Source organism: Rhinatrema bivittatum, chromosome 4 (genome assembly GCF_901001135.1).
Source record: "Rhinatrema bivittatum chromosome 4, aRhiBiv1.1, whole genome shotgun sequence".
Lineage (NCBI taxonomy): Eukaryota > Metazoa > Chordata > Amphibia > Gymnophiona > Rhinatrematidae > Rhinatrema > Rhinatrema bivittatum.
The window spans coordinates 107,397,784-107,416,707 of record NC_042618.1 but is presented as its reverse complement, the minus strand read 5'-3'; the positions used below and the strand labels follow the sequence as shown (position 1 = coordinate 107,416,707).

The following is an 18,924-nucleotide window of genomic DNA, read 5'->3' as shown; positions in this document are numbered from 1 at the left end:
TGGCCACGCGCGTAAAGCCCGGTACACGCACAAGTGCCAGGCCTCCTTGAAAGGGCAGGGCGGGGGCGGGCCGGGACAGCGCCATTGAACGCTGTCACAAAGACTCGCGCGCTGGCGGGCTGCCGGTGCGGGCAACTTACTTCAGATCGGGCCCGGAAGTAAATTGTACAACCAAAAAAAAGGAAAGATAACGTAGGGTTTAGGGGCTGAGGAGGAGAAGGGAAGAGGGAGGCAGTACAGGTAGGGTTATAGGGAATTTGCCTCCTAGTCCGTTCCTTAATTGGAGTGGACTGGGAGGGAACTGGGGAAGGCCGGAATGCATCGCCGCACAGAAATTGCAAAAATCCCTCCCCTTGCTCGCGCTGCCCACACATACATGCGCAGATTATAAAATCTGGCACACATGTGCATGCGGTCCACAGATTTTATAACACGCGTGCTAGCGGGCGCATGTTATAAAATCAGCACATCCATGTGTGAATGCCTGGAAGCGCACGCACATGGACGGATGCACACACATTATAAAATCTACCCCCATATGTGCACACAATCACATCTGCTCATTAACAGATCCAAATGCATGGGAGTATATTTATGCAAATGTATTCAAAAATCAAAAATATGTGATTAAATACTATCCCTGCCCCAGGAATACTTCTTTACAGTATCCACAAAAGTATGAGCAGGAATTGCTTCTATGTATACTTTTACACACACAACCCCCTGCCTGGGCAATTTTCAGAAGCTCATCTACACACATAAAACTGTATTTTAGGTGTGGAAATGCTTCTGAAAATTCATCCCAAAATGTCAAGGAAAGATTCACGTGTGCACTGACTTTGGTATCCATCCAAGCACAACCTTAAGACTCTCTGACTAGAAGTCCAGCCTTCCTCTCCTCTGGCCCAGCAGGTCTAGACTCTACCTTCCAAGTAACAGATCCTGGGCTCCTGACGTCTCCGGATTAGATGCCCCATGAAGAATTCACTGCCAAAGTCTTCTGTGCGAACAAAAGCTCCATACTTGCGGAAACCAACTTCATGAGGCGTAAACTCGCACCATTCTGCAGGAAAATTACATCAACAAAGCCATTATTATAACTGCTGCTACCAATAATAAATCAAATACAGGAACAGACATTTGCACTATCTATTTCAGGAATGTACAAAAGTGCTCATTTCTGGAGGCACAGCTTCAAATCCAGCTACGAGAACATCAGTGAACTGGGCTTGGTGGTGTTCATTCAGTCTTGAATCCCTGCCCATAAAACCACCTGACAATCTGCCATGACTTGCAGCTTCTGCTGAAGGGCTTGGACTATAACATGCAGAATAAATTTGCATGACAAGAGGGTTGTGCACAGATTGAGCAATTGGGGAGCTCTGCCTAACACCAGTATACCCTTCACCTAAGCACAGAAGCACACAGTCTTGCCATATGTCATAGTGAGAGAGATAATCTGAGGAACAAGAGACAGCTTTCCTTAAAAAAAAAAAAAAAAAAAAAATCGGAATCCAGTTGGATTATCATTTCTAGAAACAGTGAAGCTTGTGAGAGAATAGCAAATTTGATATGGATTGTGAGGTAGTTTTGCATTCTATCAATTCATGCAACTCTGTAAACTGTAGTACTGGAAAATGTTTTATGCTCCAAAGCAGACTGCTACTATGGGTGGAGGACATGAGGAAAGCAGGGAAATATGCTTTTTTTTATTTTGGGCTGCTCTGAAAGAGAGAGAGACAGAGATAGAGACTCTTTAAAAGGCTCTCATAGTAGTCAACTATTTATACCACTATAGGAGGGTCATCTAGTAACTCAAGGACAGGTTTTGGTGGTGGACTAGGGATTTGGGGCCAGTTTTACAGGCCCAGTCAGACATATGCAAAATCATATAATCATGATCACACTATAGAGTTATCTACACTAAAATAGACTCTGTGAATCTTTGTTTCAATATCTAAATATAGATTATGTGAATATTTTTAAATACATCATCTCAAAGTGACCAGCATATACCTCAGGTGGTTTATCAATTCTGAATATAACACACCCGATATTAGGCTTGAAGGTTTATAATCATCAGTCACTTATTCAAGATGTGCTTTTGTTATTTTTGTTGGTATTTGTTGGCTCATCACTATCCCCCACTCTCTTCAATGTTTATATGCTTCCACTATGCAAATACTTAGAAAAAAACAGGGCTCAACTACTTTCTGTACGCCGATGATGTACAGATCCTGCTCCCCATCAGAGACAACATCGACAATACCTTAAATCAATGGGAAACACACCGAACAGACATAACCTCCATGCTCTCAGAAATGGCATTGACGCTCAACCAGAACAAGACTGAAATCCTCCACCTCTCCAGAAAAGCCACAACACCCATCTCCGACCCCACAAATCAATCCAAATGCAACATACTCTCGACAGTTAGAGACCTAGGAATTACCCCGGACCAGGAATTAAACTTCAAAACTCACATCAAGACTCTGATAAAAGAAGGATTCTATAAACTCCAAATCCTGAAGAAACTCCAACCTCTACTTCACCCCCCTGACTACCGAACAGTACTGCAGTCCCTCCTGTTTGCCAAGCTCGATTATTGCAACGCCCTCCTAAACGGCCTCCCAGCCTCCACCCTCAAGCCCCTGCAGCTCCTACAAAATGCCACCGCCCGGCTACTAACGAATAAGAAAAAATACGACCACATCACGCCCACCCTCAAACAACTCCACTGGCTGCCCGTCCCTTTCAGAGCTCAATACAAAACACTCATGCTCATACACAAAGCTATCCATAACGACAAAGCCAGCTGGCTACAAGGACCACTGACCCCCTGCAACCCCACCAGAACTCTCCGCTCATCCAACACATGCCTACTCCCCATTCCCCCCTCCAAAGAATCACTCAGAGTCTCCATGAGAGAATGAGCTGCATCCGTAGCGGGCCCTCACCTCTGGAACAACATTCCCCCTGCACTCAGGACTGACCCTTCCACACCTTCCTTCCGAAAGAACCTCAAAACCTGGCTCTTCCGGAAAGCATTCCCTCCAATCAAATAATTCCTACCACGGCCCCCCCCCCCCCCTGTTCCCCCTGTCCAGCCTTGCGCATAATGAACCAAAACCTGACTATATCCTGTAAATAATTAATAACACTATCAGGCATTCTGTTGTAAATAGTTAGCTTGGTTCTTAAATAAGATGTTATATTGTAACCTGTTATTAAGTAGTTAGCTAGGTTCTCAATTTTAAGGATGTTATACTGTACTATGTCATTAAGGCCAGCCTTTGACATTCTGTTTTATGTAAACCGATGTGACATAACATATCGAATGTCGGTATAGAAAATCAAATAAATAAATAAATAAAATATTTATATGTTAATCAACAGTCACTTAACTTCAAGGTGCTGTATTGTCCACAACTTCCTCATAACAATGATTTCTTTGCTTCTCCATGCATGTCATTACGTTCTAGTGTCTTGAACCAGTTCTAGTGTCTTGAACTGACACTGCGGTGTTTCAGAAAATTATTCCTTCATCAGGGATTGACACCTTGAACATGCTGGCTCTCTACAAAGCTGTCTTGAGACTGTATAATGATTTTTACATGAGATGCCTGCGATGCTTGAAGCCTTCTCTGTTCTTATGTCAGACAGACATATGAACAGCACAGGATACATCAGTGAGGATTGGATGTGATTTGGAATGAGGAAAGATACACAAAGATAAGATTTCTACAATGTTCTCTCGCCCTAACTTGATGCATCTCTACCTGGGTACTATCAGGTAGGCGAATGTGTCTTTGGGGATCAACTTGGAAACTGTTTTGAAGCCTCACAGGCCCAGCTGCCTTAGGCTCATGAAACAGGTCAGGATCTGAGCCTGAGAGTCAGACTTTGTTAATTCCTAATGCCTGGATTAAGGCAGAAGTGACGCAGCCTGAGGAAGAAGCTTCCTGGACTTTGGTGAAAGACACTGAAGACAGCTGGAACCTTGGCTGCAGGAATGTAAAAGGCCTAAGACTTCCAGGAGGCATTGTCTGGAAGGACTAAAGTGTATACCCTGAACTCAGGATATATATACATATATACATATATATATCTTGCATATATCAGGCTGCAGCTAATATTGTCAATTGTAAAAACTCTGCCACAGACATAGGCTTTGCGCTCATGCCTATGTCTGTGGCATGTGTCAATTAAGAACCCACATACATGCCAACCTGTGAATCACTGAGGAGAGATATTTGTGGGGTAAGAGGAAAGGCGCGTCAACCACGGATTTTATAAGATACGCGCAGCTATCTATACCCTGGGCTATACCTGGGTAACTTAAGCCCAGCATATTCCGCTGAATACCTGGGTAACTTTCCTGCTCAACTGCACACTGAAAATCAACTAGATGAAAATTAAAGGCCGGATTTTAAAAGGCCTGCGCGTGTAAAACCTGGGGTTTACGTGCCTGGCCGGGCCTTGTGCGTGCCGCACGAATTTTCAAACGGGCCCAGCCACTGGGCGTAAACCCCGGTATGAGCACAAGTGCCAGGCCTCTTCAAAGGAGCGGGCCGGGGGGGCGGGGAGGTGCGGAACAGCGCCATTGTACACTGTCCCGATAACGTGCACGATAACGGCAGCCGGCCAGCACGCGCAACTTACTTCAGCTCCGGTCCTGAAGTAAGTTGAAAAACAAAAAGATTAGATAGGTAGGGTTTAGGGAGTGGGGAGGAGAGGAGAGGGGAAGAGGGAGGGAGTTTAGGTGGGGGGGTAGGGAAGTTCCCTCCCAGTCTTCTCCTTAATTGGAGCGGACTGGGATGGGAAGGCTCGATTGCGTTGCTGCGCGTAATTTGCAAAGTTCACCTGCCCCTTGTGCGCACCAGCCACACATGTGTGCGCAGATTCTAAAATCCAGCACACATGTGCGCGCGCATGTTATAAAATCGGCACATCCATGTGTGCACACTGGGAACCGTGCGGCATCTTTTAAAATCTACCCCTTAGTGTGTTGTGAAATATGTGCCACATTTTGCCTGCTCTGCAAAGGGAGCGGGGATACATTTTGAGTTAATCAGCTCTACCCACCTACAGTTCTGCAGGTAAAGCCCTAACTCCTGAAAATGTCCCTCTTTGATAACGCTAATTACATTATTCAAACCACCCTGATATTCTAGTGGATAATATTCACTGGATATTGTGATTATAACAGGGAGCCTAACTTTTAAACAGCTGTGCACGCCCATTTATGTGTGTATATGGGTGTGCAAAAATCTACTCCTCTATCTTATAATTGAAGAGAAGAGCCATGGGGTGGCTTGCTGGAATGGTGGCTACTACCTGGTGATTACTACCCTTACTCAATAAGCCTTCACAAGGGTAATGCAATTCCAGCATTGCTCTTTGCTTGCAAGGAGAAGTATGGAAAAGAGGATTTGCATTCAGACAATAACCAACAAGGACTGAACTATTCAGTCTAGGTAAACAAATAAGCGTGGGGGTAGCTTGCTTATTGTGGTGGTTACAACCCTAAATCAATTAAGCCTGATACTTCACTTTGAATGCATTTACAGCATTGCTCTCTGCTTCAGCTGCAGGGGGAAATGTGGAAAAGAGGATTTATATTCAGACAACATCCAACAAGGCATTGATCTGTGCAGTCTGAGTAAACAAGCATTGGGGTAACTTGCTTGATGCGGCTTAACCATTAAGCCTTATGATTCACCTTTGATGCAACCCCAACATTACTCTCTGCATAAACGGCAGGGGGTGGCAGAAAATTTGAATCAAACAGTTATCAACAAGGGCCCTGAACTTGGTGGTCAGTGAAACATATAAGTATGGGAGCTTGCTGGGCAGACTGGATGGACCATTTGGTCTTTTTCTGCCATTATTTCTATGTTTCTATGTTTCTAACCTGTATATATATAATATGCATGGGTTATAAAATATGTGCAAATGTACCCTGCAACATGCGCACATATATTTAAAAAATGCTCAAATATTTCACTTATCCAGATAAGTTCTGACTTATCCGGCTAAGCAGCGACAAAGTCAGCACTTATCCAGATACATTCCAACCTATCTGACACCTATCCAGATAAGTTTTGATTTATCCTGATAAGTGCTGGCTTTGCTGCTACTTAGCCAGATAGGTTCGAATTTATCCAGATAAGTGGCGCACTGCTATACCTGCATTCTTCTATTTTTAAAAATATACACATGGCGATTTTACCCATGTAATTTAAATGTTTAACATGTGTAAGTCAGGAGATTTTCTAACATGCACATAGCAAGGAAATTACCAGTTTTACCAATTAGTCTACCAGTTCACCCAATCCATCTGCAGGTCATCGAGACCCTCCTGGCTCTTCATCCTCAACTCCCCCCATTTCACCCAGACCCCCCACCCAGTCAGTATTTCACTTTTAAGATGTTTCTAATCACTTACTCCTGATACAGAGCAGGTGTAAATATAGGCGAGTAAACTGCCAAGTCTGCATATAAAACTTGCTTATAAAATAGCAACTTACGTGCGTAAATGTTAGCCCTGGCCTGCCCCATTTTTACACGTGCTAATTTACTCGCTGACACTTATGCTTGTATGTTTGAGATTTATAAAAGAGCATGTATATGAATATATGCTATTTACACGCATATATCCTCAATTTTTTAATATTTTATTTATAAATCAAATACAAAAATGTACACATGTAACGTGAAAATTCATCGTAAAATGAATTAAATCTGAAAATTATTTTATCATGTGCAATAAGAAAGCAATGACCTGTTTTGTACCTGCAAAGTCACTGCCACTGACATTGATTCTGACATTCACCCCACCGTAGATTGGATATGGATTCTGTGCCCACCGAACTGACTCTTGTTGGTCAGACAGCTTTGATGGGTTCTCCTGAATATAGCCAGAGGAACAGACAGAAAAGGCTTACTTTATGGTGGAAAATTCTGGTGTAGAAAACCATCCTAAAGAAAGTGTAAACAGTGAGCCAACATCTCTCTCATAAAAATCAAAGAAGTTAAGAATCGCAGTAGGGCAGTCCCATCACCCTCCACCCCGCCATTTCCCATAACCAAGGACCTTTTCTTTGTTGTTCATGTCTTCCCTTGACTTCTCTTTCTAGTAAAATCAATGACAGGCATACACATGTTTGCCTGTACTTGTCCTTATTCACTGGCATTGCTAGTAGATTCAGAGAAATGCATGCTCGCTCATTTCTTCCCTTGACTTCTCTTTCTAGTACAATCAATGATAGGCACATACATATTTGCCTATACTTGTCCTTATTCATTGGCATTGCTAGCAGATTCAGAGAAGTGCATGCTCATTCAAACTGCCATTCCTATTCTTGAATGTGGGAGAAAAATCCCCCTACTTCCTAACTTTAGGATCTGGTTCACTTGGTGTCTTTACTGAAGAAATATTCCTTATATGATGCAACTCTTTGTGCAAATAATATGCAAAAAGAGCACCTCCAGTGAAGACCACCAATTCCCAAATGAAGAAAAACTATCATGCGATGTTTCAGTTGTCATGTTTTTGCACCTTCTGGTAGAAGAAGTACTCTAAGATCAGACCCCACAAGTCTGTAAAGGAGACTTTTCTGCCATCTTTCTCCAGAGACGCCAGCTCCCGAAAATAATATTTTATACGGTCTGGAGAGAATGCCCCGCTCTTGCTGAGGGTCACAGAATTCCGGATGCTGTTGATTGGAACCTGGAGGTCCTTGTGAGACCAGTCTGGGTCCTTATACAAGGAGGTCATACACCTGTCATAATTTCCAAAGTTATAAATAGATAAATGTTATCATTAGAGAATTAATAAATACAACTATCAGACATCATTTACTTGAATTTATCCCGAGGTCTCCAGCCAGTTATTAAAAATAATGTAAAGATGAAGGATGTTTGCTTACCAGCACTATCTCAGGACCATCAGTGCTTGTTAGACAGGGAAATCAAGTTATTAAAAATCTTAAAATTGGTAAAGCCCCAGGGCTTGTTGGATTTATGTGAAGGTTTTATAAATGGTTTGCCCCTTGCCTAGTCCCTTTGACTAGAATGTTCAACTATTAAGGGATATTGGCTCCCTCTCCCATGGTACCAATCTTGCGGGCATATCAGTGATAGTCAAAGCTGGAAGAAACCCTCCGGTGTGTGGTTCCTATAGACCTATAATCACTCCTTAATGTTGACTTAAAGATTTTGGCAAATGTTTTAGCAGATTGAGTAAATTAAGTGATTGCTACAGTACTTCATTCAGACCAAACCGGCTTCATCCCTGGCTGGATGGTGATAGATAATGTCCATAAAACTGTAGATCTAATAAGGTGAGAAAATAAGGAGGGCATTCCTTCTCTGCTTCTTACAGTGGATGGCGAGAAGGCATCTGATAGAGTGAATTGGCCCTGTTTTAAGACCTTGGTAAAGATTAACTTTGGGCATTATTTCATTAACTGGATCAAAAGCTATATGACTGACCCAAAGTTTGTATTAAGGTGAATGGAGGGTATTCTAACAATTATACTATGGGGTGCAGAACAAGCTATGGTTGCCCCCATCATCCTTGCTTTTCACAATTTTTTTGGAGCTTTTTGCATTGAAAACAAGAACTAAACTAATAATTAAAGGAGTTTTAATTAATAAGTGTAGTTATAAATTATCGTTGCTTGCTAATGATATTTTGCTCACTCTTGTTGGTGACATATACATGCCTCGTTATAAATAGAAGATATGGATAGAAACCTCTTTAGGTTTACACTACGCTATTCCTTAATAGCGTGTTCAATGCAACCTTTTTCTACAGCGGGTCTGGACAGATTTAACAACTTAACATCCCTATAAAGTACATTTTTATAGTGGTTTTTTTATACATTATACTTTTCTATAGTCTTTATAAACTAATGAATCTTGGAGAATGATTGACAGGCTATCCAATCGGAAATGATGTCACACTTTTTTGGCACGACTTTTCAAGTATAAGAGAACCCTTAGTCTGTCAGACAATTCTTCTTTTTCTGATTATTATGTCGCATTCTGAAGAGATTGTAAGGTACGTTTCCTGACGCGCTCTGTACTTTCAAACTTAAGATCTCTAGATAAATAGATGAGCACATGAATATCTAAAACGCTCCTCTCTGTATTTTTTCATGAATCGCTATGATATCAGCGTTTTTAATATCATAATATAAGTACGTTACAGTTTGTTGCAAATACCACAAAATGAAATATTAAGAAGACATTCTTATGATATTATTTATTTATAGATCACACCGGGACATATAGTAATTTCGTTTGTTGACAAATATTAAAGCATTTTAGCTTTTGCTGAGTTCCCATATATATAAATCATACTGGAAGACCATGCGATAATTTTTAATTTTTGTTTGTATTAATCATCTTTGCATTTTCATAATCGTATTTTTTATAATGACAGAAAGCTAATTGGTTGACAAACATTGATGCACTTTTGTCTCGGACACAAAAAGGATTGAACTTTGTGATAGCACAAGTGACTGTATTGCATTTACTCTAAAGGTAATTTTACTGTAATTTTAAGGGTACTCATACAATGAATTTCCTCTTAGATCAGTTTCTCATACATCGTTGATTACATCTTTTCATTAATTTTACAGGATATATGGATTTTTTAAAGTAGTACATAACCAGATACTAGCTGATATAAAGACACTGAGCCTTGTCTTTGCAATTAGATTATACCGAAGATAATGGTGAATATATCTTCTCTGTTCTATAACTTACCTGTTCTCCTGCTTTTTCAAAAATATCCTGTACATTTTTTTGGGTTGTTCTATTATTATGGATGTTATATATCTTTTTAAATGTATTTTTTTAAATGTATATATTTTTTTAATATATATTATTACTTTTATTGTAGAGCCCCTGATGCAGCCATAAGGCGAAACTTTGGCCAGAGTCGGGCACTTTCATTATCTAATAAAATCTTTCCAAGGCATCGGTCTAGTTTTTGATTTCTTCACTTCGTGGCTTTTCTAGACCATTTACCATCTTGTTTCTTGGGTCCTTCCCTGTTTCGGATTATGACGTTCTCGCCTTGGAAAGATGTTTTAATTTTCGGTGATGGACAACTTAATGAATTATTACCAGCGGAACCCTTCTTTAAAGAAGATGACGTTTTAGAAGATTTTTTAACCAAATGGGAAAATACTATTAATAACAGCAAGAGATTTATCAGAAGTAGTCTACACGCGTCTACCCTTCTAGAATACTGTTGCCATAAGAGAATCCCAAGAGGACCAAGAATCAATAAACCTCCAAACTTATTTAGAGAAGACCAAGCCTTTTTAAAATCATGGGAAGCGATTCTAAATAAATGCTCCCTTGACCTCAAGATTCTGATTATAAAGACTTCAAAGAAACAAGAAGAGGATCTAAAGGATGAACTTGATGCTGAGTTGGAATTCTTAAAAAAGAATATTTGTTTTGATGTGATTTACAGTGATTATAAAGAAAATCTGGATAAGTTTACCAAAGATCTTAAAAATATGAAATTACAAAAATTTAAATGAGACGAGATTGATTACAAAAAGAATAACGTATACACATGGAAACAACAATTTAAACAAACTTATATTCATAAAAAACAGAGAGATAATTCTATGCATAGACCAAGATTAGACAGTAAACAAGAAAGGGATGATATAGAAAATAGAAGCCCAATTGTAGAAAGGAATACTAAACGTATGAGACAAATATCAGGAAATACACCAGATCCATCACTTTCATTATTTTTACCAGTACACAGTACTAAACAACCCAATACATTTTCAAAAAACGAGTGAGTACTGCAACTAGGAAGATTGTGGAGGAAAAATTTGTCTTGGGGGGGGACTCCTGACTTGCCAAAAGTCCCTAGTGGCCCAGCGGGGGTCCTGGAGCCGTATCCTGCACTCGCACCGTCGGCTGCCAGTATTCAAAATGGTGCCAATAGCCATTGGTCAGCCCCTGTCACATGGTAGGAGCACAAGATGGCGCCGTCCGTCCATTGCTCCTTCCATTGACAGGGGCCGACCAATGGCACCGGTAGCCCCTGTTACATGGTAAGGGCAAAGGGCCACCGGCGCCATTTTGTTTCCTGGCAGCCGACGGCCCAAGCGTGGGAGATCACTCCGGGACCCCCGCTGGACCACCACGGATTTTAGGTACGTTTTGAGGGGGTCCGGAGGGTGGGAGGGTTGTAATAAATTAAACTGTAAGGGTTGGGGTGAGGTGTTTGTTTGTTTTTTTTTAAATAAAGGTGCCCCTCCCCCTCACGCTAACCCGAACAACGAATTTTCCTCGTAGTTCAGGGAAAATCCGTGTCAGGGTTCGGGTCACCTGAACCAGGAAGAATTAGGCAATTTCGTCGAAATTGCCTAATTCGTGATAAACGAATGCACATCTCTACTACAAAGCAGATTTTCAAACTATACATTTTTATGTGAGGTGTGATTGAGGAATGAGTTATGAATGTGAATTGAGTATGTGTGGAGTGTAGCTAATGAAGGGTAAAGCATGCTATAAGGGGTAAAGCATGTTTGGATTATTTTAAATGGATACTTTGACTAATTATATTTGAGATAGAGTCCCTGCATAAGAATTAATGTTTTTGTATAATTGGAAATAAAAGATATATTGGCATGAATATTTGCTTTAGACCCTCTCATTTTACACACAGTTTCTGTTGAGTTTTCAGAGGATATGCAGTTAGTATGTTTACTGCTAGGCAGGCCCAGTATGCTCTATTCAACGTGTCCACACGGGGTCCCTCTTCAGTCTCTTTTTATCCAAGTTGCTTTCACCTCACGGTAAAGTGAGCTTATGGCTTTTCTTTAAGAAATTGCCTTAGAAAACTTTTCCATCATCTTTTTTGGGTTCTCTCACAATTTCATCGACGCGGCTCCCTATCGGTTCCCCTTTTGTCTGCCTCAGTCAGGGTTTTTGGTAAATTTGATTTCACTTCTATTCCCCCCATGGCGGTGATCCCTCGGTGCCTGCCAGCTTCAACCACCTGGTGTCATTGTTCTCGCTTTTACCTTTCTTTTTGTTCGTCATGGCCTTGTCTGGTTTCTGTCAATGCCCCCAGTGTCCAAGGAACATGTCCATCATGGACTCCCTCAAGATGTGTATCCTCTGCTTGGGGGCATTGCATGATGTCTGGGGTTGCTGCATGTGTGCCCAGATGTCCCCTAAGGGATATCGCACTTGACTCGATAAGATGGAGAAACTCTTTGGGTCGAGTAAGTCCGAGCCACTGGCATTGGTGGCATCTGCACTGATGGACCTGGGAACTGCACCAATGGACACAGAGTTATTTACATTAGTGGGACCGTCGGTTCTGTCAATGCCACCAATGGATAGGGGGTGCTGGAGACCAGCATCTGTCGGTCTCTTCCAGGTCGAGGACGTGGGTTCATCATCATCGACCTCAGCACTGGAGAAAGATCGGGCCGAGCACCAAGGAAGCTGAGGAAGCATCGGCACCGGTCACCTTCGAAGGATGGTGCCAGGCTCAGGAAGGCGCCGGCTCATGCTATGATGCCCCCGAAGCGACTCCGCGGCAAGGGGTGCTCATCCTCCATCGATGCTGGGGGGTCTGAGGACTCCATCGGTCCTGGAGCCAGTTGCTGATCCACCTTGGGGATCTGAGGAAGATTTGGTCACCCCTCCTGCCTCCTAGTCTGTTTTGACATCGACAACTTTCAAAGAGGAGTTGGAGCGCAGGGTCCAGCTGGTGATGGAGCGGGCATTGAGCTGGTGGCTCTGCCAGTGCTGGTGCCAGCACTAGCCCTGCTGGAGCCACTGCTGGAATGGCTCATTGTGCTTATCGGTGTGTTACCATTCCTGGGAAGCCATTGATGATCAGCAGGGCATAGAAGCTTCCCCTGAAAGATACAGTGCTCGTTGTCGGTTCCTCCAAGGAGGAAGCTTGATTGAGGCCAGTGGGGACACAAAGGCCTTCAGCCCCCCCCATCTAGCTTTGCCAGGGCCGGCACCGATGCCATCAATGCCTGTGCCTTTGGACGAAGACCGAGCACCTAGGGCTCTATCCCCTGTGAACTACAGTGAGGATGATGCCCCATATGACCCCTGGGGAGAAGACACTTCAGAATCCTCATCCAAGGACTTGGAGGGTCTCCCTTCAGAGCTGTCCCTTCCAGAAGAGCAAAAAAGGTCTCTACCTGAAAACCTGACCTTCGCAGGTTTTGTACGGATGATGGCTGAAGCCATCCCATTTCAGTTGCTGATGGAGGAGGATGCCAGGCACAAGATGCTGGAAATCCTCCAGTTCGTGGAAGCTCCTAAAGAGATTGTGGTGAGATCAACCCCTCATGGTACCTCCTGTCAATAGGAAGGTGGATGGGGTTTACCTTGTCCAACAGGCTACTGGATTTGAGAAGCATCAGATGTCACACCAATCGCTAGTGGTTGAATCCGCTTTCAAGAAGTCCAAGTGCTCTCGGACCCGTGCCTCAGTGCCCCCGGGCAAGGATCACAGCGCAGTGGATGCTCTTGGGAGGAAAGTATTCCAAGGGAGCCATGCTCATTGTCTCATCACCTCTTATCAGCTCTAAATGAGCCAATACTCAAGCAACCTCTGGAAGCAGGTGCAGGAGGAGGCCTAGCGACTGCCTCAATAGCAGCAAAACCCCTTCTTATCATTGGTATATCAAGGTCTGGAGTGTGGAAACTACGAGGTTCATTCAAGAGTCTCTGCAGCAGGTTTCGGCACCCGCAGATTGGCATGGCTGGGGCCTCCGATCTCCGACTGGAGGTACAGGAAAGACTCGCTGACTTGCTGTGCACAGGAGAGAAACTCTTTGAAGATAAGGTGAGGGATGTGGTGGTCCAGTTATGGGATAACCATGAGATCCTCCAGCAACTCTCTGCCAGCAATTCAGACTTGCCCTCCTCAGCCAGGAGGTCTGCAAGGCTGCATCAGAGGAAGTCTTTCTAACACCAGAGGAAGTACTGTCCTCTGGCCCCTTGCTCCCATTCACAGAGGGTGAGCTCCCATGGCCGTTTCAAGCAGCAGAGATCTCTCAAGCCCAGTCGGTGTTGTGTCCATCAGTCGCAGACAGCTGCGACTGCTCTGCCTTACCTCTTTTCTTCCCTTTTCCTCCTCCTTGGGCAAGATGGCTGCCTCTGGTGCCGAGTGCCGAGGCGTCTCCAGTCTAGCATGGGCTTTCCAGTCCGCCATGCTCTCTCCCGTGGCCTCCTAGGGCACGTGCGCGTGCCTTTCCTACGCTCAAATACACATCATGGTGGGAACCTCAGGGGCGTCCCCACTGCATGATGTCAATAACTCCGGGTATTTAAAGCCTCCGCTTTGCTACCACCATTGAGTTAGCAAGGACTTCAGTTAAGCTATTCGACCGCTCTAAGCTGCTCACTTAGATGCCGCTCTACACTCCAAGGGCCTCGCTCCTTCAGAAGCTCAAGACACCCGCTCCTTGGGGGTCTCGCGCTTCCATCTCCCTTTGGGGCTTTAGTAATTGAGACAACCGCTCCTCAGGGGTCTCTCTCTCTCTTATTCCTACAAGACCTCTGGACTACCAGGTACTCGCTCCTCGTTCTAGTATCCTGTACCTCAGACCTTCGGTCCCACCATCTCTACCAGGAAGATGCCTACACTCCTGTGAGTACCTTTACGATCCGGTGCTCCAACTCCACCCACCAGGCTCGGCGTTGCCCGCTCCACGGGTCCCCGCCTCTCTGTAACATCTGGGTGAGAATCATCATCAGAGACTGTTGAACGTATTGGCACCTCGCGCACCTCAGTGCCTTATCTTCCTGCTTCATACTATCTATCTACAGCAGTACAATGAAGCCTTCCATTCAATCTGTGTCTGCTATCTGAGTTTAGCCAATCTCTGTGGTTCCCGTCGGGGCTCTTCCCTGTGGGCGGAGTCATCTCCATAACGACCAAGGGTCCTCAATGCTACAAACACAACAGTCGGCTCCCCAGCCAAATCCCGGGATGGGGTTTTGACTGGATCATAGGGACCATGAACCAGCTACCTGTACCCATGACGCTAGACTCCCTGGTTGGGGGCAGGCTACGGTTCTTTGTGGATCGGTGGCCCAGTATAACCTTGGACCAGTGGGTTCTGTCCATCATCCATCAAGGATACCAATTAAACCTATTGGGTGTCCCACAAAGTTGCCCCCTGTGTCCATATTGGGGGTAATAGCGCATCAGATGGTACTACTTCGGGAGCTCTCCACTCTCTTAATGGCCAGAGCAGTCAAACCTGTCTCACCAACGCAAAAAGAACAGGGGGACTCTGTCCCATCCAAGTCCTCAGGGCCTTGAACAAGTTTCTTAAAAAAGAAAATTTCAAGATGGTTTCCCTGGGCAACCTGATTCCCTTCCTGCAAAAAGGGGACCGGCTATGCTCCCTCAATTTAAAGGATGCATACACTCATATCAAGATCTTCCCAGGTCACAGGAAGAATCTCAGATTTGTGGTGGGAAAGCAGCACTTCCAGTACAGAGTGCTGCCGCTCGGGCTAGTGTCAGCCCCAAGAGTCTTTACAAAATGCCTGGCCATGGTGGAGGCACACTTCCGTAGGGCTGGGAATGCATGATTTTTCTTACTTGGACGATTGGCAAGTCAAGAGCATCTCTCAGACAGGGGTCAATCAGTCCTTGCTCTTGACCATCCGGGTGTTGGAGTCACCAGGGTTCATCATCAACTACCCAAATTCCCATCTCAGTCTGTCACCTTGATTGGACTTCATAGGAGCCCTGCTAGACACGGCTCAGGCACAAACCTTCCTGCAGTGATCCAGGGTGGTCAGCTTGGCATCCATTATGGCGGTGATTCAACAGAGCTAGCAGGTTTCAGCTCAGCACATGTTGAGGCTGATGGGCCACATGGCTGCAACCATCCATGTTACTCCCTTGGCATGCTTACAGATGCGCAGAGCCCAATGGACTCTGAGGTCACAGTGGCGCCAGGCCACACAGAGCCTCCGGGCTCGCATCTGAGTCACTCTATCTCTCTGGAACTCTTTGTCCTGGTGGCAGGTTCTTTAGAATTTGGAACGGAGAATATCTTTCCAAAATCCCCCTAACCAAATTGTCCTAAGCCTGGATGTGTCCACCTTGGGGATGAGGAGCTCATGTAGAGGGGCTCCACACCCAGGGACTCTGGTCTGCCCAAGAAACACGGTGTCAGATCAACTTCCTGGAGCTCCTGGCAATCAGGTACGTGCTATGGGCTTTCAGAGATTGGCTGTCCAACAAAATTGTCCTGATCCAAACAGACAACCATGTTGCAATGTGGTATGTCAATAAGCAGGGAGGCACAGGGTTGTACCTCCTCTGTCGGGAAGCGGTTCAGATCTGGTCCTGGGGCCTGTCCCATGGGATGGTACTCAGGGCCATGTATCTGGCTAAAATGGAGAACATGATAGCAGACAGGCTAAGTCATGCCTTCAGACTCCACAAGTGGATTCTGGAGCAGGGGGTGGTGAACCAGATGTGGACTTGTTCACATCCCCCTGCAACAGGAAGGTGACAGTTTTGCTCCCTGTACAGGTCAGATGGCAAATCAGCCTCGGATGTCTTTGCCCGCCATTAGGGTCTTCTGTACGCGTATCCTCTAATTCCTCTGGTGACGAAGATTCTCTTCAAGCTTCGTGAGGACCAAGGCCTCATTGGCCGAGACAGATCTGGTTTCCACTCCTTCGGGAGTTGTCCATCCTGAAACCAGTCTGGGGACTGGCCCAGATCTCATCATGCAAGATCAGGGCAGGCTGAGGCATCCCAACCTCCAGGCCCTGTCGCTCACAGACTGGATATTCTGTGTCACTCAATCTTTATGACGATGTGTCTCGAGTCCTGGTGGCTTCCAGAAAGCCTTCCACTAGAAAGCGGCCTTGGAGGGATTTCGGAGCGGTTTCAGAGCGATTTCAGAGCAGCATTGGAGGGAACGGGGAAAGCCATCGGGGCTCCCCTAGGGCTCAGCGCGTGCAAGGTGCACAAGTGTGCATCCCCTTGCGCGCGCCGACCCTGGATTTTATAACATGCGCACGGCAGCACGCGCATGTTATAAAGTTGGGTGTACATTTGTGCGAGCCGGGTAGCGTGCACAAATGTACCCCACACAAGTAGGATAAAAATCTGCCCCTAATTGTGGCATTTGAATTAAAGATGGATAGGGATTGGGTGTTGAAGCTCTTCTTTAAACATCGTCTTGATATTTTTATAGGAATGCAAGTTAGAGTTTATCCAGATGTCTCTAAAACTACTCAGAAAAGGAGAAGACAATTTCTGTTGTTGAGACCTCAGGTGTTAAAGATAGGGGCATCATTCATACTTAAATTTCCTTGCAAATGTTATGTTAAATTTAAGGATAAATCTTTTTTGTTCTTTCTACCCTCGCAGTTAACGCAGTTTTTGAGCAATAAGGTGCCAGAGCAAAAGTAAACGTGAATGAACCCTAGATGCTCAGCTGTCGCTACCTAGATATGTCTGTGCATGTTCCACCTCATAAGTACAGTAATAGCCCTTGCAGATGCTATGTTTAGATATTGCATTTTTGTTTATAAAGTTAATAATAAATGGATAAATAGCTATACTTGGAGTTTGTATAGTGGACTTAGAAATGTATACTTGAGTTAGAATTATTACCTGAAAAGTATGAAGTGAAGATTTGTTTCTGTATGCATTATTATTGATGTCAAGATAATACTCGTTTTTAACTGTTCTTATTGTTCATTTTTCCTAGTTATGTTTTCCAAGTTGTTCATACCCTTGTTCATTGTAAGACATATGCTGTCATATTTACTACCTGTTGTAATGTAAACCGAAGTGATAAGTAACTCTGTTACCTGAACTTCGGTATAAAAAAAGTTATAAATAAATAAAATAAATAATATGGATTTTCTTGATGTAATTTTGGAAAATGTTGATAAAGAGAAAAGAAAAGAAAAAGAAAGGGACTGGTGAATAAAACAGAAAATGTCATAATGCCTCTGTATCGCTCCATGGTGAGTCCGCACCTTGAATACTGTGTACAATTCTGGTCACCGCATCTCAAAAAAGATATAGTTGCGATGGAGAAGGTACAGAGAAGGGCGACCAAAATGATAAAGGGAATGGAACAGCTCCCCTATGAGGAAAGACTAAAGAGGTTAGGACTTTTCAGCTTGGAGAAGAGACGGCTGAGGGGGATATGATAGAGGTGTTTAAAATCATGAGAGCTCTAGAACGGGTAGATGTGAATTGGTTATTTACTCTTTCAGATAATAGAAAGACTAGGGCGCACTCCATGAAGTTAGCATGTGGCACATTTAAAACTAATCGGAGAAAATTCTTTTTCTCTCAACACACAATTAAACTCTGGAATTTGTTGCCAGAGGATGTGGTTAGTGCAGTTAGTATAGCTGGGTTTAAAAAAGGATTGGATAAGTTCTTGGAGGAGAAGTCCATTACCTGACTAAGAAAATAGCCACTACTATTACTAGCAACAGTAACATGAAATAGACTTAATTTTTGGGTACTTGCCAGGTTCTTATGGCCTAGATTGGCCACTGTTGGAAACAGGATGCTGGGTTTGATGGACCCTTGGTCTGACCCAGTATGGCATGTTCTTATGTTCTTAATGTTTTCGGTATTACATTTTAAATGAATTAATTAAAGACTGTCATGTATATTGTATTATTTTGACAAATATAAAGTATGCAGAATTTTAAGTTTTTGTGTGCAGAATTTTAAATTTTTTTTGCACAGAATTCCCCCAGGAGTAGAACATGAAACCCTTTATACTGTGTCTGTCCTATAATAGGGTCCTATAATAATATGCTGACAGAGCTTATACCATTGTATTTTGCAAGCTTTGTGCCATTTTGTTCATTTGAATTTCTGTTTGACACTTA

The 18,924-nt window shown here is 43.8% G+C and overlaps 1 protein-coding gene across 1 annotated transcript in view; it reads right to left on the bottom strand.

Moving 5' to 3' along the window:
* Nucleotides 1–18,924, bottom strand: part of PLA2G4F (phospholipase A2 group IVF) — a 92,340-nt gene that overhangs the window by 21,138 nt on the left and 52,278 nt on the right. Inside the window, exons 13-15 of the mRNA XM_029598635.1 lie at nucleotides 7,562–7,784; nucleotides 6,796–6,910; nucleotides 926–1,063 (exon numbers count right to left, since the gene is read on the bottom strand). Coding sequence (XP_029454495.1) covers nucleotides 926–1,063; nucleotides 6,796–6,910; nucleotides 7,562–7,784 — 476 coding nt within the window. The remainder of the gene's footprint in view (nucleotides 1–925; nucleotides 1,064–6,795; nucleotides 6,911–7,561; nucleotides 7,785–18,924) is intronic.